This window comes from Pithys albifrons, chromosome 8 (assembly GCF_047495875.1).
Source record: "Pithys albifrons albifrons isolate INPA30051 chromosome 8, PitAlb_v1, whole genome shotgun sequence".
Taxonomy (NCBI): Eukaryota; Metazoa; Chordata; class Aves; order Passeriformes; family Thamnophilidae; genus Pithys; species Pithys albifrons.
In genome coordinates this window covers 11,626,148-11,652,747 of record NC_092465.1, presented here as the reverse complement: position 1 = coordinate 11,652,747, position 26,600 = coordinate 11,626,148, and the positions used below count along the sequence as shown (strand labels likewise).

At 40.6% G+C, this 26,600-nt stretch overlaps 1 protein-coding gene across 2 annotated transcripts in view; it reads right to left on the bottom strand.

The window, feature by feature from the left end:
* Positions 1 to 26,600, bottom strand: part of SEMA5B (semaphorin 5B) — a 197,654-nt gene that overhangs the window by 83,363 nt on the left and 87,691 nt on the right. For both annotated transcript variants that reach the window (XM_071562422.1, XM_071562423.1), the window contains exon 5: positions 21,818 to 21,863. In XM_071562422.1, coding sequence (XP_071418523.1) covers positions 21,818 to 21,863 — 46 coding nt within the window. The remainder of the gene's footprint in view (positions 1 to 21,817; positions 21,864 to 26,600) is intronic.

Below are 26,600 nucleotides of genomic sequence, written 5' to 3'. Positions count from 1 at the left end.
TCTGATGTGCCTAAATGTTTTCCTTTATTAGGCACACTGCCCTTCAGCATTCTGAAGCACTACCTTGATGAGTCTAGTGATAACAGAAGATCTTGATGATGGCCCAAATTATAGGAACATGTTGTTTGTGACTGCACCATTAGTCAGGGTGCACTTCATTAGAGCTAAGAGGATAATTAAGCAATATGGCAATCCAGAGCATGTTTTACAAGTCCCACACATGTCTTTGGCAGGACAGGGAGGAGTTAGTTTGAGGGCTGAGTAACTCCAATGACCTCTAGTGACTCAAAGAAAATATTCATGACCCTGCAAAGCAGAACATCTTGAAAATAATAGAAGTATAATTGCAAAGCCAAGCAGTTAATGTGCATTTAAATACTTGTACTGCAAGTCCCGCTGACCTACAGCCTAGACAAGTCCTTGTGCTGGGCTCCCAGGAGTCCACACACATCTGTGGCCAGGGCCTTTGGGTTGGACCTGGGAAGATGTACTGGGCAGGCTCAGACCTCCGAGTTTGGGGCTTTCACATGAGCATTCCTCCATTGTTTGCTTTCTTTGCTTGACTGATCAGCAGTCTTTCCAGATCAAAATGTCCCATCCTCATTGTCTCTATTGCCTTGGGCTCCTCTGTGCAAACTCCCTGTCTAATGCTGATGCTCTGTGTCCTCTCACTGGGTATGTCCACCCCAACTCCCTTCTCCTCAGATGAACACATCTTCTTCCTCTGCCTTACATACATTTTGCCCCAGCATCAAATTACATCCTGGACATTTGACAGAGAAACTTTCAGTAAGATCTCTCTTCTGGAGTGCATCTGTATGTACCCATATATTTCTCAGTGAAGCAGAGACCTACTTAACACCTGCGTAACACTACAGCCCTACAGGAGATACTTTATACTTTCGCCTCCTTACCTGATCATAATGCTTCTCAGAAGTCAGCTTCTTGAACAATGAATTAGGTGCCTCCCCTTCCTTTTCTCATCTCCCTCAATAACCCAATTTTTTTTTTCTGTTGAAACTGCCTCTGCACACTTGGATGAGGTACAAGCTGTATCCACCAGATGTTTTTGGTCACTCTGTTGGGTCATCATCCTGAATTTATGATTAATTTTCTCAGTTCTCTGAGACATTTGAGTTTCCCAGCCCCAGAAAACACATCTGGGATTATTTTTTACCTCCTACCACATGTCAGTCAAAAGCAGGAGACATCTCTGGACCCATCTGCAATAAGACAACTTTCATGGCCTGGATGAAAATATGACAAACCTGGAGCAAGGTTACCTACTAATACAGGACAGTATGTACTTTCTTGCACTCCAGCTCCTCATGCTACCTCCTTACAAACTCTCCAGCATAATTTCCCTCATGCATGTCCAGAAGAAAAGCAGTTTCTAACAGTGTTTCTGGGCACTTTGAGGACCTTCTCTGTAGCCACATGGCCTACATGCAGAATGGGGAACAGAACATTTGTATGCCATATGAATGAAACAGCCAGCTCAGGGCTGCAGCTGCTGTGTAAGACAAGAGCCATGCAAACCATGAGCAGGACTGCTCAGCCACGTGTGCAGACATGCCTTCCTTCAGGCTATTTGCAGGGACACCTGGTTCTTCACATCTCCATTTCTTGAGTTCTATGCAGGCAGATTTTCTCAAATAAATAAATTTTTAAAAATAAAAAAGGTGTGGAGTTGGTGTATTTTTTCTGCATTTTTTTAGGAAGGAGATGACCACAGAGAAGCAGTCATGTGTACGGCTACATGTACCTGGTTCAACATTGCCTGACTAGAAATTAACAGAGATGGGCCAATTAGCTCAGTGCATATCTGAATATTCAAATGTCACACCCAGACACAGAAAGAAGGAGTTAATGTCTCCAAATAAATTATGAGCATCCTGGTTTGCTTCCAGTTCAGACTTCAGATCAGCAGAGCTCTAGAAATTCTATCTCATCATGTGCTGTCAAATCAGTTATTCAGCATGCACTGCTGAGAGAAGCTTTCTAGATACATTTATTTAATTACCTGCACATCCCAGTGTTGTTATCCAAAGTACCTGCCTGTCACTAGTGAGTCCTGTTATCAATAGTTATGTGCATCCTCAACTGCTGATGGGGAAATCTCATAGACTTCTGCAGACCAGCTTTTACATTCAGGCCAGGAATTTATAATTACTTCAAACATCACATATGAATTTAATAGATTAAGCATACACTAATCCCTTCACTGTACTTGCACAACAGAGGTTGCAAGTTTTTGTGCAAAACCAGAACATTGCTTTAAAACTGGAAAGTTAAGACTGGAAGAGAATGTGCTACAAGCATATTTATCAAGTAAATTAAACCCGTTTTTAATTTCTAAGGTCTTTTATTACAAACTTATCCATCTGTTACCAATCTCACTTCCATTAAATAAGTGCATCACAAAAACCACTGGAAGCCTTGCATGCCTGCAGACACACCCAAAATCATCTTCTCTCCTATTAGGAGAAAAAAGTATAATACCAAAATGTACACTGTGTATGTTTGAAAGGAGACAAAAAAACGCTCAAGTACAGGCTTACTGAAAAAAAGCCCTAACTCAACCAAAGTCAGGGATTGATTCTGTGAGATGCCAGCATTTTCTAGAAGGCACTGCGTTCCTCAGGTTTCTGCTGCTCTCAGCAGAAGCAAAAGCAGCACCTTGTGTCCCAGGCTCAGGTCTGAAGGGATTGCTGACAGCAGAGGCATCCATTTCCATCAACCCTCCAACCCTCTGCAGTGCTCATAGAAGACTTGTCAATCTGCCCACGGAATATGAGGTGATTTTGGTTCTCCACTTGTGCTGTGCTGGGCACCCTGAGCAGAGTCACATCTGCCAGTCACATCACCCTTTGCTGAGTTATGCATGAGGAAGGAGGGCAGGAGGTGCTGTGATATGACAGCTACTGTGCACTGGAGACCTGAGCTGGCAGAGTCATTGCTTTCCCTGTGTGTTTATTTACATCTTTGTTTCCAGTAACTGTACAAGGCACTACTATGTTGAGAGAAATGTAGCTCTGAAAAAAACTCAACAAACTTGCTTTGAAAGCAACTTCCTGGATTCCACATAAAGGCCAAAAATTTCTGCATTTCTTATTTACATTTACAAAGTCTTCTGGGATCAGTTTGTTTCAGCAAGATATGGAAACTTTTCTCCAAGCCTGGGGAGAGAGGAACATGGATGGACTATGTTTCTGCCCTGCTTTTAAAATCTGTCAAATTTAACGGAAATAAAACACCTATTTACATACCCGTTCTGGACTAGTGTAGCTTAACCACATGCTTAAGGTGGCACTGGGGTGCAAACCAAGTCCTCCACACAGAGGATGCTCAGAGGCCAGTTCATTCCTCTACAAAATGTCAGCCTCAATCTTTTCATCCATATTGACCAACAAATTTCAGACCTCTAAAATATCACCCACAGATTCTTACTGATAATGACAAATCTGTTTCACAAATCTATAGACTCTGCAGTGTCTACATACTATAGCACCAGTGCAGACCTACTATTCTCTGGGCAAACTCTACAACATTTAAAAGAAACTGCTATGTTCTGGGTCTTAAAGTACTTAAAAGCAAAAAAATCTTCCAAAGAAGTTCTATAGGCTGGATCAAAAAAAAAAATCCATAAAAAGATTCTTTGTTTTCTGTGATGTTTACAGTGAAAACATTTCTACAGAACTTCAGCCTCTTTTCATTACTTTCTACCCTATTTAGTCCTCCAGGACTTCTCCATAAAGACTTGCTGCCTTAGTCTATGAGTGGAAAGTTAAATTCCCTTTTAGAAGCACTGACTTTTGTCTCTCGAGGACAAGGCACATTTACAGTGCTCCATAAATAATAACTTATTGAAATCTAACTTCTTATTAATAAAGCACAGTAGCTTAATACACTAGAGGCCATTTCTGAAGTTCCAACACTGGTAATTTATTAAAACTGTGATAAGCATGTCTGATAAAAAGATAACTAATACCAAAAGAACAGAATGCCAAGCTTCAGTAATTAGTTCTGCTTCATACTGTAGTATACAAATTGCAGTCACTGCTGCATGCAGTGACAGGTATGAGGAATGATCATGGAATTCAGTCAATTCATTGTGGGGAGAGGAGGGGGCTCGGATAAAAGGACTTGCATTGTGTGTTATCAAATTATTAAATGATTTCCCTTAAGTGATTTCAGATCCTTGAAAATGTTGTAAAACTCAAGCTGTTTGCTCCATTTCAACTAAGCACTCACAGTGCCTATCAACAGACTGGCCCAGTCACATGGCTCATCTGGAGTGAATGGACAGTAATTCAGCTGGGGAAGACCTCAAATGTAACACTCAGAATATAGAGGCTGGCAAACAAACAAACATTCCATCAGTGAGTTTCAGTTCCCATAACCTCAATCTCTGAATCAGACCTTCTCTCTATAAACAAAAGTCAGCATCTTACTATACAGGCACTGCTTTTGGCCTAGCATTTATTGGCTGCTGAACACAATTGCCCACTCTGTTCAAGTCAGAGCAGAAGTGGATGTTACATACTGGCATGGTAAGGATGGAATAATTCATCAGAAGGAAGGACTTTCTCATTTTAAGAATGGATATTTAACTCGGCTCCAAACAATACCATCTTTGAATATTCATGTTTCTCTATCTCATGGACTGTTATCACATCCTTACAAAGAGAAATGCAACAGTCTGAGGCATGTTCCTCTGTCCTGACTCACCTATTGCACAAAAAAAATTCAGAAAAGGTGTACATCAGCACACAACAGACAGGGAGGCAGTTTTCAAGCGGACTGACTATGTTGTCTTCATTGGTTTCATTCTGAAGACTCACTGATGTGGTGTAGAGTCTGTCCTCTCACCTTGCGTTTTCAGACTGTAGGCACACCCGGATAGAGCATCACTTTAACAGCTGTCAGAGCAAGGCTTCAGCCTCCAGGTATGGAAGCTCTATCTCTTTGGTCAAGTTATCCCAGTCCAAACAAGGTACTGTGTACCAGCTGAGTCATGGTAACCCGCCCTGTTCATGGTCCTCTCTTCTCTCAATGGGAGGCAAAATGCTTCATTTTTCCTCCTGTGCAGAGAGCACATCCCAGTACCACAGCTCCGCAGCAAGTGGGTAAGGTCTGTACCACGGCTGGCTCTCTGTGCCTACAAACACAATCTGTTCTCCACTGCAAATGTTAGTTTTTCGGGGGAAGTTTTTAGCTGCTGTAAATTATTCTTTGATGATCATTGCTACTATTTTCTCTCTTTCACAGCTTCAAAATCCCTTGTCATTTAATTCTATTACAGAAGCACGTAGAGGAGTGAACTAAGATTGTGACCCCATATTTCTAGGCAATATACAAACATGCTGTGGGAGAGAAGTTCTGTCTGAGAGCACTTATAAGCTAAACAGAAAACACAGGCACATGGGAGGAATGGAAAACCAAAAGCACAGAGAGGTCAAACAACTAGGAAAAGCCACCAGGCATGTCAGAAACAGAGATGAGCACTGACCTTTGCTCTTGTGAGGACTAAAAACTTTCCTGCCTAGCACAAATGAGTTCTTAGACAGCATTTTTTTTTGCTAGTGTCACAAAATACATCCACTGAGTCAGTGGTGCATGAGGGAGAGGGTTTAGAGATTAGAACAATGGGCAAGACACTGCACATCTTGTCCACTTTTTTCTGACATCTTGGGGCACAGCACAGTCTTGTATAAAAAGAAATGTGAATTTTGGTGCCTTCAACTTCCATTCATGCTGCAGGAAATTTCATTAAACAACACAAGGTCTGTAAATCTGACACTCCTCTCTCTCTCTGCAGTACCAGGTAGGAATTTCTACATACAGATCATGCATTCCTGGATCTGAAAGGAGCATTGTATGAGGCTTAAGAGATCACAGTTTTTACAGTGTACCCAAATGGAACCACTGTACAAGGACAACATTTTATTGTTAAAGACGTTTGTCTACAGCTTTAGTCAAGAACATTTGATACCAATTACTAAAACCAAAAAGGTGGCTTTTAAGATAAACAACAGCCACATCCAGGTTACAACTTTTTTCAGTTCTTTGGGAATTTTAGTGTACAAAGAACATATGGAGCAACCAGCTCAGCCTGGAGAAGGTGCTCTCAAAATTCATATTTGAAGCAAGCAGATTGACTTGTCACTCCTTTAAGTACAATTCCAGTAACCCTGGCATAAAACACTTGACACTTGATGCTGAATTCCATACAGAGAAGAATTTGAGCTTTTTTACATAAGGGAACTTTGTCATCCAAATTTGCAGTTTTCATAGTATCTATGAGGCTTCAGCATTGCTCAGGGCTCCCTGTGCAAGCCTGTGCCAAAATGCATTGCAAGTAAAGTGCAGTAATATATGATGCATCAAGCAGCAGTGGATGGAAGAGCACAGAGAGACAACAGAACATAACCACACAAAAGGGAAAGGTCATAGCACACCAGCCACATAACTCATTGTGAGGTTTGCATAACCAGAAGAGTTGTAGTATACCAGGGATGGGTTCCTCTGAGACACGAAGAGGACATATGGGAGAAGGCAAGAGGATAAGGTACATTAACCTAAGGGAAGAGAGATGGTGGCTTCATGGGCTGATTCAAAGTGCAGTAAACCTTATAAGCAGATTCTTGAAAGACCCTTAAAATTAATACAAGAAATGCCACAAGGATATGTCCAAAGTAAGGGGAATTAGTGTAAGGGTACAAAGATACTGGAATGCAGCGCTGACCATAATGAATAAGAAAGAAGGAATACCACTCTGCTGAGACTCTACGCTGAGCTTTGACAGTTTACGTATCTACACAGCAATGTTATTGAACATGCCAACATGGTACTTTGGAAGAAAGATATAGCTCTGAAGAAAAGAGATAAAGATGGCACTGCATTTCTGTTTCTACTATCTAGTGTTTGTATTTTTATCATTCAATGAAATGAAAAATGTTAGTCTGTTAGTCATTTTGCTGGTGATCCACTTCATGTTGCTTGAAAGTGCTTAACAGTGCAATGACTTATTTGCATGTTCTATATGGGAATGCTTATCTTTTCTTTTTGAAAACAACTTAATCAATTGGCTATTTCTATTGTTTTTAAGCATGAAAAAGCATGGATGGGGCCAAATATAAACTGATAGTCTTTGTTAACTTCGATATTTGGCATGCTAGTGAAATAAGACCTTAAAGCTCTCACCTATAGCCAATTTGGGATGTATGACAACATCCAAAACTAGAGAACACCACAGGAGATGATGAGGAAAGATGACTTATGTGTTTCTTATTACTGAAGAACAAAAGCATACGGAAACTGAGCTGAGACTTTTACCACACTGGGTAATTAAACAGCCACAGCAGAATTTGGTTTCTTGCCATGTCACATTCAGTTTATAGCTTATGACAACAAACATTTACAAAATGTACTGGAGATTACAGAGACATAAGATTATATGTTAAATCAATAAAATAACTAAATAAAGAGGTTAAAATATACTGAGTGGAAAATTATGAAAGAAAAACTTCACTGCAGTCAAGCACAGGTTAGGAATATAAGTATCCAGCACATGCAGGTGCAGTTGTCACTGGCCAGGTGGGCACCACATAGCATTATTTCTCACACCACCAGCACTGTTTATTCTGTAAAGAATAGGTTTTGTTGTGGGGTTTCTTTTCTTCAGTTGCTGCAAACAAGGTATAACAAGTTATTTCTAAGAAGTGAGCCAACAATGGAGTCACAGCAATGGCTTCCCTTGACATAGTGAAGGCAATTCTTCCTTCGAGGCTCCCCTACCGCCAAAAGATGTCCATCTCCACGCCTTTATGTTTTTTGGCAGAGTCGCCATTCAGAACTAAATCCCTCCTTCCTCTTTGTGGCCTCCACTGATGGCTGTGACAAGACTTCTAAGCAGCCTCCTCTTACTGTTTTGCACAATGATTTCTGGAGTGGGAGGTTCGAAAACCCTTCCAATGGCCCAGCCCATATTCAGTACAAAATCAATTTACCATGGCTAGAGTCTCCTTTGTATTTCTGCATCAAGTAAGACGATTTTGTTCTCCTTCATTTTTCGGCTCTGGGTTTCCTTGCCATTGTGTCTCTTTGAAGCTCACTGCTATGGAGAGATGTTAAGGGATCTCCACCATACATTTTTGCATTCCATCCCCCTCTGCTTCTGGACAAATCCTACAGTCAACTGAGTGCATTTCTGTGCACCCAAATCAAGGGTTCAGCTATGAAAAGCAATCTTTCTATATATGCTTCAAACCGAAAACGTAATCAGTGAAGCGCATGTGAAACCTCTGTGTATTATCAGCTTTCTAAAGTGGGGAAGTCTTGCATTCTTTATTCCTCTCCAGGTTACATCATTGAATATACTTGTTCAGCATTTATTTGTTTGCTTTAAGAAGGAGCTAAAATAAGTTTGAGGAACTGTCCAATTTGGATCTGATTCTCCCAACAATTAGGCTGAGATTCAGGACTCAAACTCAGAACATCCTGCAGTATTAGAGAGACTAATAGAGAACTAAAATGACATTTTCACTGTTCTTTGCCTTCTGTTTTTCTTTAGGGAAATCACATCTATTGCATTGGGGGTGCTAATATTCTTTCAGATGACAAACACTGCAATATATTCTCATTAAAATTGTGTAAGAGGTTGAACATGGTTTGAGTCCTGTTTTGGCTTGAAAAAAAAAGGGGAAGTGCATAATCAAGCAAATAAATGTGATTTAATTTATCCTATCAACATACTTTTCTGGTTGTGCACTTAAGCTTGGTGTAGTACAACCAAAAGGAAAAAAAGGCACTGGAAATCTTTAAGTGAAAGCTGCATTATTGAGACCAAACGAAAGCTTTGAGATTACTTCAATGAGCCAAGGCCAGTTTTGTGCAAGCCAGACAGACTGGGAAAGTTTTGCAAGGCAGGCTGAAAACAGAGATCCTGCCTGAGCCTGCTTGTACCACGGGAACTTAAGTGAAACTAGACTCTCCCTCTTGCTCTTCCCCAGTATAAAATAATAGCTTTTGACCTTCAATAATATGGGCAAAAAACCCTAAACCCTCAGCTCAAAAGAAGCCTTTATACTTTCCCTATTCAGTTCAGCGGATTTATGCCTCAATTTCCATTTGTTTAGCACACCTAGGAAAAAAGATCCCATTCCTACTAGGATTTTGACATGTACTGCAGAAGCACACGAGGCACATGGACTACTCAGCTGCATTCTGCTAGGCATTTCTGTTTAAAATAAATGGCAATTCTGCCCCAGTGAGCCCAAATCCTAAGGCTGAGGTGAAACACAACATGTGGCTGTACAAAAACAGACAGAAAGAACAGGAGGGAGCAATGAGATGACTGATATTTGCAGTCAGGGAGTACACATGGTGCACAGACAAGTGCGGTATAAGCTTCCCAGGAAGGTTTTTGGCAACACACATAGATGTTGACCTTTATACTCTGGTTTCTATGGGGTTTGGTGTTCAGCATCATAAAGTGTCAGAAAATGCCATTTTTGATAAATCACTAATAGCCAAGAATGACTAGGACCTTTCAGAAGTTACCAGGCTGGGCAGGAAGAGAAAGCCAGCAATGGAAACTCCTCCATGTTTCATAAAAGAGATTTCAGTATTTTTTATTGTTCTACAGCTACATTGTGCATTACATCTCTGCTTTCCTCCGCCAGGTGCCTAACGCTCCTGATCAGCTAATTACAGCCTTCTGCTTATTTCATGTCAAGCTTAACTCCCCAGTCTGGGCCTAGCCTGCAGTTCTGGCATGTATTTTCCTTAATCTAAGACCATCTGTGCTCCATCAGCAAGGAACACTTAAATACAGAGAAAGTGAAGAACCAACAGTGTTGAATCCCCTGTATGCTGCCTCCAACTCCTCTCCCCAGCATTTCCAATTAAGTGTGAAGCCAACATCCATCCAGTCCTAAATACACTGGAAGGCTCTTAGCAGGCTGGAGTTATCTACAGATGCAGCAATACTTTTCAGTGGTCAGTGGGGAAATGACAAGCCAAAAAGGACCTGAATCTCTCATTTTTTTACATAAAAATCTTCATAATTGAAATACTATCACATCCCCAGAAATAAATGCAGTAGTTGAGTTCAGCACTTGATCGATGTAAATCAGGAGCTTGTCTCACAGAAAAATAAGGAGTCAGCTTGGGAAAAAAAGAAATGGGGTTGGTTTTTAAGACTCCAAAAGATATTTCTCAAGTCTTATGTTTATTACCACATAATTAAGGTGTGCAACAATTCAAATCAATTGAAATCAAAACTGGACTGCGACATTAGGGAAGATGGCTCCTTGCCACTCCTGTCCCACCACCGAAAGTTCAAGTGCTTCCAACCCCTACTGTCCCCTTGCTGCTGAGCCCAGCTGGACACAGCCCCTGCCTGCTGCCACTGTCCGTGGTCAGAACCTGACCACTGTGCGCAGCATCAACCTGCCCATCTTCCTCCTAAGGCTGGGAAACAGATGCCTTCAGACTCCCTGCTTGGTCTGTCACAGTTTGCCTTGCTTCTGCCTCCTCTCTTCCAACACCAGACGTCAGCACCTGATGCTGTAGTAAGCTCTGCCAAGCTTCATCTCAACAAGAAATTTATTTGCTCCTTCTCCTGCAAAGATGGCTCTGATGCAGTGTCTTTTATTCCTTCCTCCCAGCTCCTCTGCTCTGCTCTCCAGTCTGCACTCTCCTGCCAACCCAGGATTTATTTTCCAATTTTCCTCAGTTTGAGTCCTACCCTTACATTTCTCCTTCCACCTGGCTCCTACCTCACCTCCCTCTCCAGCACATTTGCATTTGACCTCTATCAAGGTCAAATATTCCATAAATGAGTTTTGAGAATATGCCTTATAATTAAGATGAGGGAATACAAAATTATTCTACAACAGGATTAATGCAGCATACTTCTTTGTGCTTCTTCTGTCTAACTCCTTTTTGGTGGTTTTCAAAGCTTTCACATTTATCTTCCACTGGAAAAAAATTACCTTTTTCTTTTTTTTGCCTTGTTCTTAAATCCTCAACAACGGATCTCACAGCAAAAGCTACTGAATTTGTAACAATTATATTAGCTACATATATTTTTTCTCCTGTCACTGTGTTTACCACTATTATATTTATCAACCATTGATCATTTCTTTCTGCCCCATGAATCCAAATCCCCTCCTCTTATGCAATTATAGTTTGTCTCTTAATGCTTCCAGGCTAACTTAAGAATTTTTTTCCTCATTCTTGATAAAGCTTAAATCATTTCTTTCTGGGTGACCTTGCAGCCTATTCAAATGGCTGCAGCCCTGTTATTCCTTTTTCCGGAATTAAACCACTCTATTTCTAAAACCTCAAAACCATGATTTGTCTTCTGTTTGAAGTCAATAATTAATAAATAAAATAATGTATTGAATTTGGTCCACATTCCTGACACAAGTGTTTCTTATTGAAACATATATTTATTAACCCTATCCCAAATTCCTGCCAAACTGTTCTCTTCTTTAAACAAATTTATAGATTTAGTCATATCTAAGTATTTTTATCTGAAGGGATATAATCATGTTTCATTTCTCCCCCAGCAGACCCCCATTACTCTAGTTTTACATTCAAAGGTTTTCATTCAAAATGTTTAGTAAATAAGGAGTGAAAAATGGGTCTATTTTAAACCCATGGTCTTCCTGAAATTGCCCAATTGCTTACCTAGAAAGCAGAAGTGAAGATAACAACTGCTTAATTTTATATCTACTATGAATCAGAATATAACAATTCTGCAGGCTCACAGTTAAGACAAATCTCCTGTATTTACAAGTGCACGTACAATACTTAGGTCTTAAAGAGAAAGCAACATATTTCAAAGCACTTCAAAAGGACAAAGTGTCATTCATTATCTCAGCTTCACTTGTCAAGAAAGGAAAGCTCAGACTGGGGATGGGTAGAAACCACCTTCCCTCCTCACAGCTGTCTACAGGTTAGGCAGTGAGCCCATGCTATCCAAATTCTCCTTGCAGAGAATGGAGAAAAATACCTGATTTTTCTGCATATCTCCTTCCTCTGACTCCTCACACTTGGTCTCCACAGTATCAGAATACCTTAGTCCCTGTTTGGTCATGTTACTGGTAGTATTGAATAGCTGTAATGGTGTGGTAACTTTTAGATGAAAGAAGCATTTCAGTGTCAGTAGAATAACTTCAGATCACTGCTCCCGTTAACTGCTTAAGCTGCAGTGGCACCCAGCAACTTATTCATGCCTCACAACCGCATTCACTGATGCTCCTCCAACCTTTCCTTTTCCACTGCCCACCCATTAGCAGGTAACCCAGAGCCGCTATTGCCTGATCTTGTTTAGCTGGAGGTTTGATGCTCCTCCTCCTTCAGCCCTGATGAAAGGTTTCTGAACCTGCAAACTTCCTGTCCTTCTCCAGTCACAGTGGCTGGGGATGCCATAGGCTTAGTCAAGGTTGTATCTGTTTACTCATCTGTTCTCTTAGCATGTGGGTTGTGCTTTCCTTGAGCTCAGCCTGGGAAAGGGAGGTGAAACCTTGGAGGCCAAAGCTCTTTGAGGCTTTCAAAGGATTCAGCTGCACTTGCCATGCTGAGACAGGATCAGTGTTCTGTGGGAGTGATGAGCAAACTGTTCCCATCTCATCTCCCCAGCTCTTGGTCCCTGGTACCAGCTGTGCAGGCCATGTCCGTGACTCTGCTCTACAGATCCAATAATCCCCTTGTATTAGTCATTCAGAACTGCTGCATTTAAAAGAAGCTATAAACCACACATCAGCTAAACTGTTACTAACAGAGAAAAGTAGGATTATTTATCTAGGAGAAAAATTGCATACAGTGACATGAAATATGTTTACTATAAACTATTTTTTCTCTTTTTTTCTAAGAGCTCAATAGTTGGTTCTAGTGGAAACATGAGGTCATTTGTAGACCCTTTTAGAGAGATGCAAATCAATAAATGGTGATGTTTTTAATGCTCTCATTATAAATGACTGGATGCTATCAGGGTCAAACTTAATACTACGCAGAGAGCCAGTACAAGGGATGTGAATCATTTAGATCTCTCTTAAGCCCTGCTTTGAGAATACAATGTAGATATTTCTCTGTATTCTCAGTCTAAAAAAAAGCGCCAACTGCTGGGTTTTTTTGCAGTAATTGGCCTGCATACTCAATTATTCGTCTTGTAAGAGGCCCAATGTGCTCCTTTGTGCTAAGGACTCCTCTTACTTCTGACTTCCCCGCCTGTGCAGCTCAGTTCCCACACCAGGGGTGGGTCAGGGCACTGGGTCCCAGGTAGGCAGAGAACTTCCCTGAACGCACAGCCCTGAGCAGCAGCAAACCGCAGTGCTGGCTCAGCAGGATGCCAGGACCTCTGCCCAGGATCCAACAGCAGCTCACCACCACCACAAACTCAGGCTTGCCGAACACAGAAGACTGTGGGAGGTATCACCTCCTTCCCAGAAGAGCGTGAAGCAGGAACTGGCTGTGTGAACCCTGCGCTCGGCGTGTGAAACTCGATAAGTCGCTGCTCCTGCATCGACTGCTCTTAGTGAAGGTGCTGCATTCAGCCCGCGATGTGTTGGAGCCTTCACAAATGATCATATCAGAGAGCCCTAATTGGGACAGGAGCAATTAGAAACTGCTTTCTGTGCCATGTGATAAGCCAACAATTAAAGCTAGAGAATAAACCAGTCCCATGTCTAAAAATATACTGCATCCCTAAGGTAATAATAAAAAAGCAGCACATTTTCATATAAATCTCAGTTTATATAAATGTTGGTTCAGGTAAGGTGTTGTCTACAACAAGAGGCTGATTTGCCTCTCAGGAACATCTGCAGGGCTCAATTTCTCGACAGCAGCCACAGATGAATGTGTGTGTCAGGGCAGGGGACAGACAAGCCAGGGTATAAGCACACAGAGATCCCCCAGAGCCTCCTGGAGCTGGTGGAGTGGGAAGCAGATTGCAGAGGAAAAGGGCTAAACAGACAAACAAAATACATTTTGCGAAGATAAAGAAGCAACATTGGTGACAGGAAATGAGAAGTACAAGGAATTTTTTTTTCATTTTCCCCCTCCCCTTTCTAAAGGATGTGTAATGGTCCTGACTGTAAGTTGCAAGAAATAAGAGCATTAGTCTTCATTCCCTACACATAAAATGCCTGACAGCATTTTATCAAATAAGGAGTCCAATATGCTACTGTTATCAGTGACTTCAGCAGCTAATTAAATTCTCAGTTTCTAAATCCTGCTCATAATGTTTGCTGACAAAGACCAAAACCCCTGTAGTAATTTTGGCTTTTAGGTGAGGTGAGGTGGGAAGGAGGGACTGACAACTAAGACATTACCCAGGAAAGTAGGCTGGCAATCCACAGCTGACATTCACCATGTAAATCTCCCCTCACTGTGTGAGTGTAACAGAGTAGTTCCCCTCTGGATACAAATCTGATTCATGGTTTTCACTGATTCCAAGAAGGCTGCCCTTCCTGAAGTATGAATCCAAATAGGTTCAACTCCTGACCCTCCTCTACATGTGTATATGATCCTCCTGTGTATGGGTACATATACAAAAATATATATATGTAAATATATATATATAAGAACTTCCCATACTATGCCTCAATACTCACTTTAGAGGGCAATTACATTGGTCATAACTAGGCAGTGGACTCTGACCCAGTTTAGCAGAGCTATGAATGCACTTATTGAAACATACTCTCACTCACTAGAGCATGCAGCATGTTCTTAGCTCAGAGAATTCTCAAAGGAAAACTAGCATTTATATAAAGCTAAACCTGGGCTTAAAGGCTTTGCTGGCTATAAATGGACTCCTGAGTTTGGTTCTCTCAGACAGGGGGGTGTTGTGTTCAGAAATCACTCAGTGCCATGGAGTATGAGAAGAGATTTGCTTTCTTTGATCTCTGAATTTCAGCTGATGACCAACATCAATCAGCACAAGGTTCATTTCCAACAGCACACACCAGATCCTGCTGAAGAGCAGAGTTCCCAGCAGCAACGAGCTTGAGAAGTGTGTCCTTGAAGGATGAAGAGTGGCCTTCAGACATGGCCACTTCCAGTCTGACACGCCTTGTTTTCATCCCTCATCTCCCACTCCAGGTAGAAATTTCTCTCTTAGATAAATCTTTGGAAAGGAGACCTGTACCTGAAAGCCTTGATCTAGCTCCTGACCAGTCATCTTTAAGGAAGGACATATTAAGGGAGTAGACTTTATTTGGGAATGTGAAACCATAAGAATAAAAAGCTGAATTTACCAGAAAGTTTGTTCAGCCAATATAACCTTTATTATGGAATAGCTTTAAACCTCTAGTCTGAGAATGAAAGGTTTTAGGCGCAGTTTTGGAAGGTGATTTATGAATAGATTTATATGTTAATCTGTTAATAAAAAATGTTTCATACTGATAAAATATGTGACAATCTGAACTCAGCTATGAGCCACATATTAAAGACTGCATCTGCTCAAGTAGAGGTTTTGATTATATTTTTAAATGAGGGAACTGCATCAGCCTAAAAATAAAGAAATAAACATTGTATCTAGAAATATGTGCCATATAATTCAAACATGTATTTGTGAATCTGCAAGAAACAAATAATAAACTGCTTTTAAGAAAATGGCTTCTGGAAAGTCAAGCTTATTCCTGAACATTTCAAAATAGAGTTCCTGTCAGGCAGCTCAGTGGTACATAAAGACAGCCAAAGTATTCTCACTCTTTCCCAAAATTACTTCCCAAGCTGGATTTTAAATTGACACTGACTAGATTGAAGAAATAAATATCTTCACCAAAGTTGGGCCAGCTTCTGAGAACCCCTGGGCTTGCACTGTGTATCAATGCTTAATTTCCTCATGATTTTTGAAAGGATATTTTGAAAAACAGGAATGGCTCTGGCTCAAGGGTGTTTCTGCAAGTAAATCTGAAACACAATACTTTAACCTCTTTTTTACTGGCAAAATCCACAGTGCTCTATAAAACAGTGCTTTATTTCTCATGCAATCAAACACCACGCAGACAAACCAGGCAGAGTAACTCTACCTCAGGCACCTGTGGGCAGATCCATCACCATGAATTTGGCCCTCCGAGCTCCATCTGGGGCTTCAGCAACTCTTGGGGATGTAACATTTATCTCATATTTTCAAGTTTTCTGATGAGTGCCAGGGCTTTATGTTGTGAATCCTTAAATATTTTCACCAAGAGAGATTACTTGAATGACAATTCAAGCTGTAATAATCTATGTTACTCACTGCTCCCCATTGGTTTTATCATATTTTATTCAACTATACAGAGAAAAAACCAAGTCTAACTCTGCCACCTCTCCTCGCACTTCCATACACTTGTAGAGCGCGTTTCTCATCAGCACACTTAAGTGTGGCACTACTGAGCCCTAAATAAGTAGAAAATAATGCATTTAATGCTCGGTTTGATTCAAAGTGCAAAAGACAAAACCTATTCCCTTTGTTGCTATATGACATATTCAGGACTGATAGGCAAGTTTTATTATGATTAACTACACTTTGTTGATACATACTGTTGATTTACCAGTGATTAGGCTATAGAGTTAAAAATCCCTTCAGGGAGTAGCAGGGAGGGAAGTGTGTCTTCAGGAGCAGCTGTGCAGTTTAAGAGCTTCATCTCTGTAGCAGGGATGTTGCTGTTTCTTAGACTGAGCAAATCAAAAACTGAAGTAAAATTGTCCTTACCAGAAATGTACTGGATAGGAGGCTGCAGTTCACCTGCCCTATGGAAATGATTTGTCTCTTATTTGAAAATGCTCATTCCAAAACCCCACAATATCAGCAGAAAGAAACTGATTTCAGTAAGCTTCAGATCAAGCCTTAAGAGCTTATTCTGCCTCAGCATGCTGATAACTTCAAGCTTGGGTTTCAGTGTTATGCCTCAGTGGGACTGAGTAGTTCATCAAGGTTTGCCCTTGTGACTGGATAACACTCTCCAAAGAGCTCATGTGAATATAGGGGATCATATTTAGAAATGTGAAGCCAAATTTCAGAAGCAAATGAAGTTGCATTTTTGGAAGCATTTTCACGTTTTGTAGTGGGGTAGTTGTAGACCTTGGTGGTATTGAACAGTGGGGAACTCCAGAAGGAATCCTTTCAAATTCAGGTTTATGACTACTGGGAAACACTCTCTCTCTCTCTTAACTTGATATTCACTTCAATTTTTGTCCTTGGGAATAAAATATTAAATTGTCAAGTAAAGCATATTTTAATCTCAATTTCTTTTTTATTTCTAAACAGATGAAATAGCTTATGTCTTTCAAACAGTTCTGCAACAGGTGTACTAATTTACTCTTTCAGTCTGTTAAAATACAATACAGACTCTTAAAGTATTTTAAATACTTAAGTGCTACTAACCTAATACAACATATTGGCACACAAACTTCACAGGGCTGGTTAGTTTTTTTAAGAGATCTTCTGTTTCAAAAAATACTCAAAACCAAAACATTTTTAGATTTTCTAACAGTTTCTATTAAACTTATCAGATGAGAGTGCAGAAAGACACCTTAGATGCATAGAGAAGGAAAAGGAAAGTGAAAGGGAAGGGGAAGGAGAAGGGAAAGATAAAGGGAAAAAGGATGCCCCAAACAAACCAGAGCAATCATTTGAGATGAGAGAAATGCACATTCAGATGCTTTCTTTTTATGCTTCAGAAAATAACCTGACCCATAGTATTTCTATCCAAAGTAACCACGTGTCTATCTTCTTCTCTCAGATTTTACAAAAATGTCAAATAGTCCTGTTTTCATCTCATGGCCAAAAAGGTTGGAAATCTTGCCATCTCAAAAAGGTTGGAAAAATAATTGCCTACTCAGTTAAACTGAGAACTCTAAGATCCAGGTAAAATCGGGGTGAACAGGGGGTAGACACTGCACTGGGATTTATGAAATGCCAGCCAAGAAGCTTGCCTTTTACACACACCACAGAATAGCATTCCTTGATAAGAAGTCCTAATCAGCCTTGTGCATTTTAAAAAATTTGCTCAAAGGCTTACATTTTTAAAAAGACCCTTCCACCTACTCTGTTAATTACCAACTCTAGTATAAAACTGACTTTTCTATGGCCTCACCATGAAAGCTGCAGATTAACAGCTAACCTTGTTTCAGGCCCATGCATAAATTAAACAGCATGTGCTCCAAATGCACATCATTTCAAAAATGTGTTCTATAAAATGTCTAATATTGAGAGTTTACAATGCATATAAGAGGACCATTTAAAGATGGACATGAAACATGGTGCAGAAATTTTGTTTAAAAGATGCTAAAGATTTAGGGAACAGTATCCTATGCTTCTTGACGGCTGCAAGAATTTGAATACTACATGCCAAAGTTTTCAATATTAACGGATGCTTTTGGATATTTCACCTGAGGCACCGCAAGTTGCTGATTTTCACTATTTCTTTAACGAGGTGCCTCAATATTTGCCTGAAAAAGAGGTAGAAAAACTCACAAGTGATCCCCAAAATACCTTGGCCTCAATTTCCCTATGGACACTGAAATCCAACCAAAAATGTTCTTCACAAAAAAATTAAGCACCACCAATGTTTCTCATGCAACTAAAACTCATTTGGTGAAAAGTTTTTCAGGTTCCAAATGGAATTTCTGAAACACATTTCAGAAACAAAGAGGCGGAGGGGGAGGAAATTTCTGAGAATTTGGGACACTTGGTTCTATGGAGCAATAAATGAGCTTGTTCTGCTTCAGTTTCTGCTCCACTTCACTCACTAGTTCTCATGTAAAAGCTCAGCACCACAGACTTGCAGAAACATGCAGCAGAACCAAGAGAAAATTTTAAGTGAGGAAAAGAGATCAGCACAGTTAGAGCAGATGAGAGCTAAGAAAGGAAAAAAAAAATTACTCCTTTATAATATGGCCCAAGAGCTGACACATTCTAAAATCGATCCCTCTTCCTTCACTCCTCTGAAATCACAATTCTTCTGTAGGGAAATGCTATCTTATTTACACAAGTCTAAATCAGTAACTTGCCCATATAATACTGAAGTTTGTCATTTAGTCTACTGCAATTCCATGACAGTAACTTCCTATCCAAACTATGTGGCTTGGCTATATGATACTTCAGTGTTCTTATGCTGTGGTGATTACAAAATTTAGTTTATATTAATGGCAGCCCAACACAGATCCAGGATTAATCAATCATTTTAATGTCTGGAACTGGAGATTCCTAAAATGTATTTTTAAGAGTGACTGTTTCATAAAATGATCCTTGAAGTTGATGGAAAATTTCTCCTCATTTTAATTGATTTTGTATCAAGTTTAAATGAAAGGTCTCCACTGTCATTCAACAGGTATAAGGAAAGAGCACAGTCTTTTAAAGTGTTGGAGCTGAAAACCTTTCTAAGATCAGGGAGTAAATGACATGGTTAGCACTGGGTTTGTGATATGCAATATTCATAAAGGGGATTATAATCCAAAAGAATAATAATATATTCCCATTGGAAAGGAATGAATAAAGCCATGGTGTGATGAAAAACATTATGGTCTGCTCAATGGCAGGAAATATTCATTTTCTAGTTAAAGAACAGATAACTGTCAACGAAAACATGCATTAGGTAGAGTGAGCCAGTCAATCTACCCATCAGAGAATGAGAGACTGAAGCACTGATTTTGCTGTGCTAACGAGCAGTGGCACGGGGCTATTGCTCCTCTGAGATGCTGCTGCCACCCTGACTGAGAAGATAGTTCAGAGTAATCTCCCTCACAGGAACACCGTGGCTTCCCTTCCTTTCTGCAACAACTGTGGAGCTAAAATGTGTCCTTGCCATTTCTCCCAGGGACATCACAGCCTAAGGAGACAACTGATTGCACCAGAATGCTCAGGGAAAAATCAGCTTTAAAATTCACCCAACCCTGCTTAGAGGGGTACATTCCACACACTGCCAGGCTTTGTCCCACAACCAGCATATCCTGCTCTCTGCAGACTCTGCCCCTCGTGCTTCTGCCTTCACCTTATGGGAGTACAAATGCCAGGGAGCAGACATCTGTCAGCACAAACCTGCACGGTGAAGCAGATTTAGCACCACTGGCAGCATGAAGTCCCATGAGCAGAAATAAATCAGAACACAATCTCAAGATGAAAAACTATCCCAAATCAGTCCTGGGAAGATCCACACTGTATTATATTTATGAGCAAAGAGGGGATACAAAATAACGCATATTAACATTGTGATTATTTCTTAAACTGCACCCCTACAGACCTAAATGCAAGCTCCTTGTGTCTCTTGTCTTGCTTTCTGATCTGATCTTTAAAATTATGCACCACTAAGGGAAGGTGGGAGCAAGTGCCACTAAGCTGCATCTTGTGCTTTATGGAGACCAGCCAAGCAGCTACTTAGGCAACCATTAGGTCGGGAAACAATTGCTTCCATCATTCCCAACACGTGTGTCAACATAATTCCATGCTCTCTTTGTCATGCAAAAAGTCTTGGCAAAGTGACCGGATACACCCAGAAAGCAGGAGCAAACTAAGCTCATTATGTTAACCGGAGATCCCACAGCAACCTCCAGTGCCATAGAAGGAGACTTCTCATGTTTTGCAGTGTAGAAAAGGAAACTCACTGCACTGAGAAGGGCCCGAGCCAAGCCTGACTTCAGAAGTGTATTAGGGAGATTCACAACTGGGTTTCGTGGAAGGGGATCCCTCATCCGACAAGCACGAGGCTGCGTCAGGCAGTGTGATAACATGCTTTGCTGAAGGTATGACACCTTTCATAACTACAGAGACTCCCCTCTCCTGTGTGCTTGCTGGAAACCTTCCAGCCACGCTAATATAGCTCTGCAAAGGGAAACTACTGCCAAATGGGAGTATCAGCTTCTCTAATTCTTTATTGTTGTCAGTGGTAACTCCGGACTTTGTTTTCCTTTTTAAAGGAAGATTCAATGCATTTTACAACCATTAAACATCTTTTCTTCTCAACAACTATACTTGTAACTCTTACTAACAGGAAAATGCCTGTGCACTTCAGAAAGGCTGGCAATATTACTGTAATGGCTTCTTTGCATGGTCAGGTACAGGACTAAGGCCCCTCAGACTGTCAGAAAAATGCTGAATACATCTTTGGTGCTCGAGCAACCATAGAAAATGAAAAATATCCCAAAGCATAAGTATTTATTTATTTTAAGATAAGCAGCCGGGGTTTCCACTAACAATTTTTGCTCCATCTTTCAATTCCAGATTCAGTACAGAGAGAGCAAAGTACTAGCACTGCTGGGTACTTGCAAGCCCTTTCAGCTGCTTTGCCTTGGTAAAGGCATGGGTAACATACATTTTTCAACCCATTTTGCCTCTCGAATGCTTGCAACTCCAATCATGGGTTTAGTAATGCATTCAGCAAAACACAGGTTCTCAGCATTCCTTGTTCACAAAGGCCAACAAGGACTAAAACAGGATGGATGAGAACAGTAAAAGCTTCTACAACACGTTGCTGACATCTCTAAAGAACACCAAGGATTTCTACTGATTGTTGTGTTTAAGTCTCTATCAGTCACACTACATGCTTTGTTCCTTAAGATGCCACATTTTTGGCAGATTCTGTTATCACCCAAACACTCAAGAATCAAAACCAGAGAGCACCATCCAAGTGGGCAAATGTAGAAGAGCCCTTCCCCCAACATTATCACTGTAGTGAAAATAAGCATCTTGTTCTCACTTTGTCTTCTTGCTTCACCACTTTGGGCAAATTTACACTATATAGACTTCTGAAAATGTACATCAAATATTACAGAACTTTCATTAACAAGTCAAATAAAACAAGAGAGTAAAAAGTGAACATACCTGAATAAGAGAAACGTTGTGTAGACTAAGTCTGAAGAGGTAGTTCCTGCATGAACAAGCAGAAAAATTACAAACTATTAGGCTACCAAAGAAGGAAGTGAAAAGTTATAAAGCAAGTAATAGTTTTTGGTCATTCATGTCTACAAACAAAAGTTTTTCCCGGACTTCTCTCCAGAGAATACAAAAACAGTTATATGCCTGTTCACTGGCTTGTACATCAGTGTCTTTGTGAACCTGGTAACAAAGTTCTGAGCAGGTCCTGGTATTAAATATTCCAGAAGCCATAATGAAGAACCATAGTGAAATTCCAGCCACAAGGGACCATTTGCAAACCTCAAGAGGCTTTAGCTGAAGTCCATATGGGCTGCAGTCAAGTTTTTCACTGCATTCTGAGAAAACTGGGATTGGACAGCAGCCAGTTGGAGAAAAGCTGGCTCCTGTAGTAAGCTCCCCCAAGCCTGTCCTTCTGGGCATTCCCATTCAGGACTTCATGGAAGAGAAGAGGGCAAACACTTCTCAGCAGAATCTCTCTGCATACAACATCAGCAGGGAAATCAAGGCAGTGACTGCAGATATTCCCAATCCTCCTGTCATCGTCTCTTCACAGGCAAAGCAGGGGAATTCCTGACAGAAGTCACTGTAGCATAAGATACTACACATCAGCTGAGCTCCTGTTACCCTTCTTCTGAATGTTCATATTCCATCACAAATAGGGAACAACATTTCAATAAACATCTATGGATGAGGCCTTGTCTCAGTTTTTACTTGCTAAGACAATGCAGTTACCAGGAATCAGCTGACATATTAAGCCATACAGACTGGATTGTGTGCTTGACATTTTTGGCCACATCTAACTTCGTATTTTTGCATCCCATCTGTCAGGAGGTCTAAAGAGCTGTGATCCTTTTCCAACATCCCTGTCACTACAATCACCCTGAGAAGACTTATTTATGTCATACAGGGTGAACTGAACTATGCTTCTGGAAGCAGCTCTATTTAAGTGGTAGAAAGTGCAGCTTTTATGATATAGTTTCATCTGCTCTAGAAGTGCCAGTATACAGACATTACCCTATTTAGTGAAAATGCAAGTTCCAGTCTTATGTCAATAAATTCAGAGAAACCAATGGAAAGACCCTATAGTGACAAAAAAGTCCAAAGGACTCTTCTGAAGAGCCTTGTTTAGAGTCTGCCATAGCAAAGAAAGCAATTAAAAATTCAGCGCACGAGAGATTCATGTTGCATCACAATGACACTACAAGTCTTGACCAATTTTTTCTTGTTCTATAATCTATCACTTTTATATCACCTAAGTCTTAATCATAGAGTGGCCTGTGCACTTTGTTCCAGTTCTATAAATAAAAAGGTCTCAAATGCTGCTGACTGTCAATAAAGAAGGATGGGAACAAGGATGATGGGGAACTAGGGAAGTCAAACTCCTGGTACCAAATCTTAGCTGATGTAGCTCTGATTTGCTCGGATTTGCACCATCCTATTGTGTACCAGGACTGGGTATCCAGAGAAGAGAGAGACCATTAGCAGAATCTGAAGAAAATGTATCAGTGATTATTATACCTTCTGCAAGTACACAGAGAAGTACAAACAGACAGAATCTCCATCCCTCTCTTAGTACTATCACTGAAGATCCAGCAGTTCTTTTGTACAGTCTGAAAACCTATTTTGTCTCAAAGGGCTACATGCTCTCCCACAAAATTTGTTATTAACTCTTTAGCATCAGCATCAGTCTTAAATACTAGATCCTGCAGGTACATGCAGCAGACCGGAGGCCCTAAGCTTACACACAGATAAAATTTCAAAATGGACATAAAATCTCATGCAGTGATGGATCTGACAGCTCCCTTAGAACACCACATGGCTACCCTCAACAAAATATTTAATGCAACTCCAGGACATGAGATATCCTGGAAGAAGCCTATTCCTGGAGAAGGCCTCCAATCTTACAACACCCTCAGGAGAAAGTTCTCATAACTAGAGACTTGAAGTTTCTATCATGTTGTTAAGCATGCTATTTAAATGCATTGATTTTGGAGGTCTTATAATGCAGATTTCAGCTTCTTGTTCTAGTCTTGCAAGAACTGGACAGTTTGACTAAGTAATAAATTTTAATATTCAGGGTTTTTTTCCTTGATAGCACTGCAGAGCAAATTCAACTAAAATAGCTTTAATGAAGGAGACGTATCTAAAGGACACAATTTTCATTGCAATCAGCCAAAACAGATGCAGACAGGAAGAGTGTCCATTTCAATAAAGCCAGTCTCTCCTCTCAGTGACTGCTGTGTGGCACTTCAACAAAGCCACTCAGGTGGCTGAGACCTAGACCAGGCAGGAACATGTACTAATGTGAATAGCACAACAATCTTCCAAGGGCTTTATACTAACCTTAGCTCTCTAAGTCTGATCTTGGAGCTTTCTTATAGAATGGAAGGTTTCCCTACATTTTTCATCAGCTTGCCTCATCTGGTGTCTGCACAGCTACTGGCACTTTCTTTTTGTTTGTTTGATCCTTCTCACATCTTATCAGCAGCAATACAAACACCTGTAGGCAGACCAGGCTATCAGAGAAACCTCCTGACTTCAGCTGACCTGCCCAGCTAGAACTGACTAATCCTTAATTAATAACATGCTCTTTTAACCACACTTGTTCTGTAAAGCTACACCAGCAGTAAAAACCCAAAGGGAAAGATCTGCTGAATCAGACAGTGCCCATTTTATGAATTGCATTTTAAATGCAATTTCAGTCCAAGAAAGAGCAAGGTATCTGAATGACAGGCATGGTTTATTGTAACCAGAATTGCCCCATTTGTGTCCTTCTTTTCTGCTTGTGTTTGAAGTTATGTCTGTTTAATACCTCGCTAAACTATAATTTAGAACAACTGAAAGAGTATGATTAAGAAATACATGAGAACACTGAGGTCTCTGCAAGAATAGATCAGGTGCCTTCTTGATATTCCTTTCTGGCTTTCTTTTCCCTTCTGTTTTGTCTTGCAAGTGAATGTTGACTAATTCCTTTCTCTCCTAACTTAAGCCCATCTGGACTAGGCCAGAAGAGCAATTGCCTGGTGCAACCAGCTATTCTAGTATCCTCCTTCTCTTGTACAAAAAGTCGATGCACAAACTTGGAGGGATAGAACAACCTTCTTAATTTCTATCCTAAAAGGTCACACAGCTTCACTCCATGGTATTAAACACAAGCCTTGTTTCATCCCAGTTGGCTGCATTTCAGCCATCTCCAGAGCGAGTGACTACACTCCTGAGCACTTTGGGACAAATGGCATTATGCCTCAAACTGCTCATTATTATTACTACTAACCTTATTATTCGTGAACACCAGAGCATTTCTGAAAATGCCCATGTTAAACAGTAATGCCCTGAAGTCTCAGTCAAGACTGTGGTTTTGTTGCATTAAGACACAGAGGGGGTTGATGGTGATTCCTCTGGAGATTGAGCCACAGCTGATGTCTGTTTAAACAACCCGAGGGCAGGTCCTTTCTCTGTCACCCCTGATTGCAGAGCGGTATTATTCTCCAGATATGTGAAGTTAGCTGTTGTAAAGATCGTTCTGCTCTATACAACTTAGTCTTGAAGAATTTGTCATTTAAGTATATACGGAAAAGAGTGAAAAAGATACAACATTCTCATTTAAATTTAAAGCACAGATTGAGCAATTCAACCAATACCACAGAGCGCATCTGCAGCACAACCAAGAGCTGATCTCCCAGTCCATTAGTCTATGCCCTGGTTAGGAGAACAACTCACCCCAAAGCTGGGGCACAGCATGTAAACCTCTGCTGAAGTGTCATGTACACTCATGGGTAGATGTCGAATTACTTTCTCAAACTGGGCCCACTATGCTGGTGTACGTATGAATGCAGCCAAGCTGCAGTGTAAATCCTGTAAATAAAAGTATTTGCTAATTGGCTTTGTAATTTGTATTTGGCTGCTTGTAAAATGATTAAGTTCTCACTGTGTCTGGTACCACAAAGCATAGGTACCAGAACAGCAGGAGAGCAGCTGTGTGTCAAGAAAGGGTGTGGAAGAATATATCCACTTAAATCTGCTTGCCATGACATTCCCAAGCTAAAGCTGCTTATTAAGTGTTGATTTCATACAGCCGAGAACACATTGTGTGAACTTTGTAACATGGTGCCCGTGCACTTTTTCACACATTGCCGGGTCTTGAAACAACTTACACTGAAGGCAAAGCACTTCAGCTACGATACCATTGACCAATAGAGATATAAGATAAACTAAGCCTTTCCACTGGGAAGCCACATAACAAGAGTGTTTGAATAATAGCAGAGACTATTCCTCTTAAGAGTTCTGAAATTATAAGGGTTGCAACACACTTCAGTCACTTGCTCAGGCCACTCTTCAGGGACCGCATCTGTCAGCACTGTGCTGGCTGATTAAAAGGTGCTTTCCTCTAATTAAGAGAGAGTAATATTTTCAGTTCTGCTGTGCTAGATCAGGATGAACATGTCTGCAGTTGGTGGACTGACACACATACAAATGAAAAGCTATCCTAGCTTCAGATTATTTTTTCTATTTAATGAGTGAGATTTGTTCACACTTCCTAACTCCTCACATACCAAGCAGGTAAGGAAACCTCTCTATGCTTCAGAATAATCCCTGCTAGCAAATCAGGAGCCACAAAAGCCCTTATGTTGACCACCATCAGAGCATCTCAGGACTTGGATACGCACACAGAGACAAACAATATGCTGCCTTAATTCAGCTAGTCTGTATCATTATAAGACAGTACAGC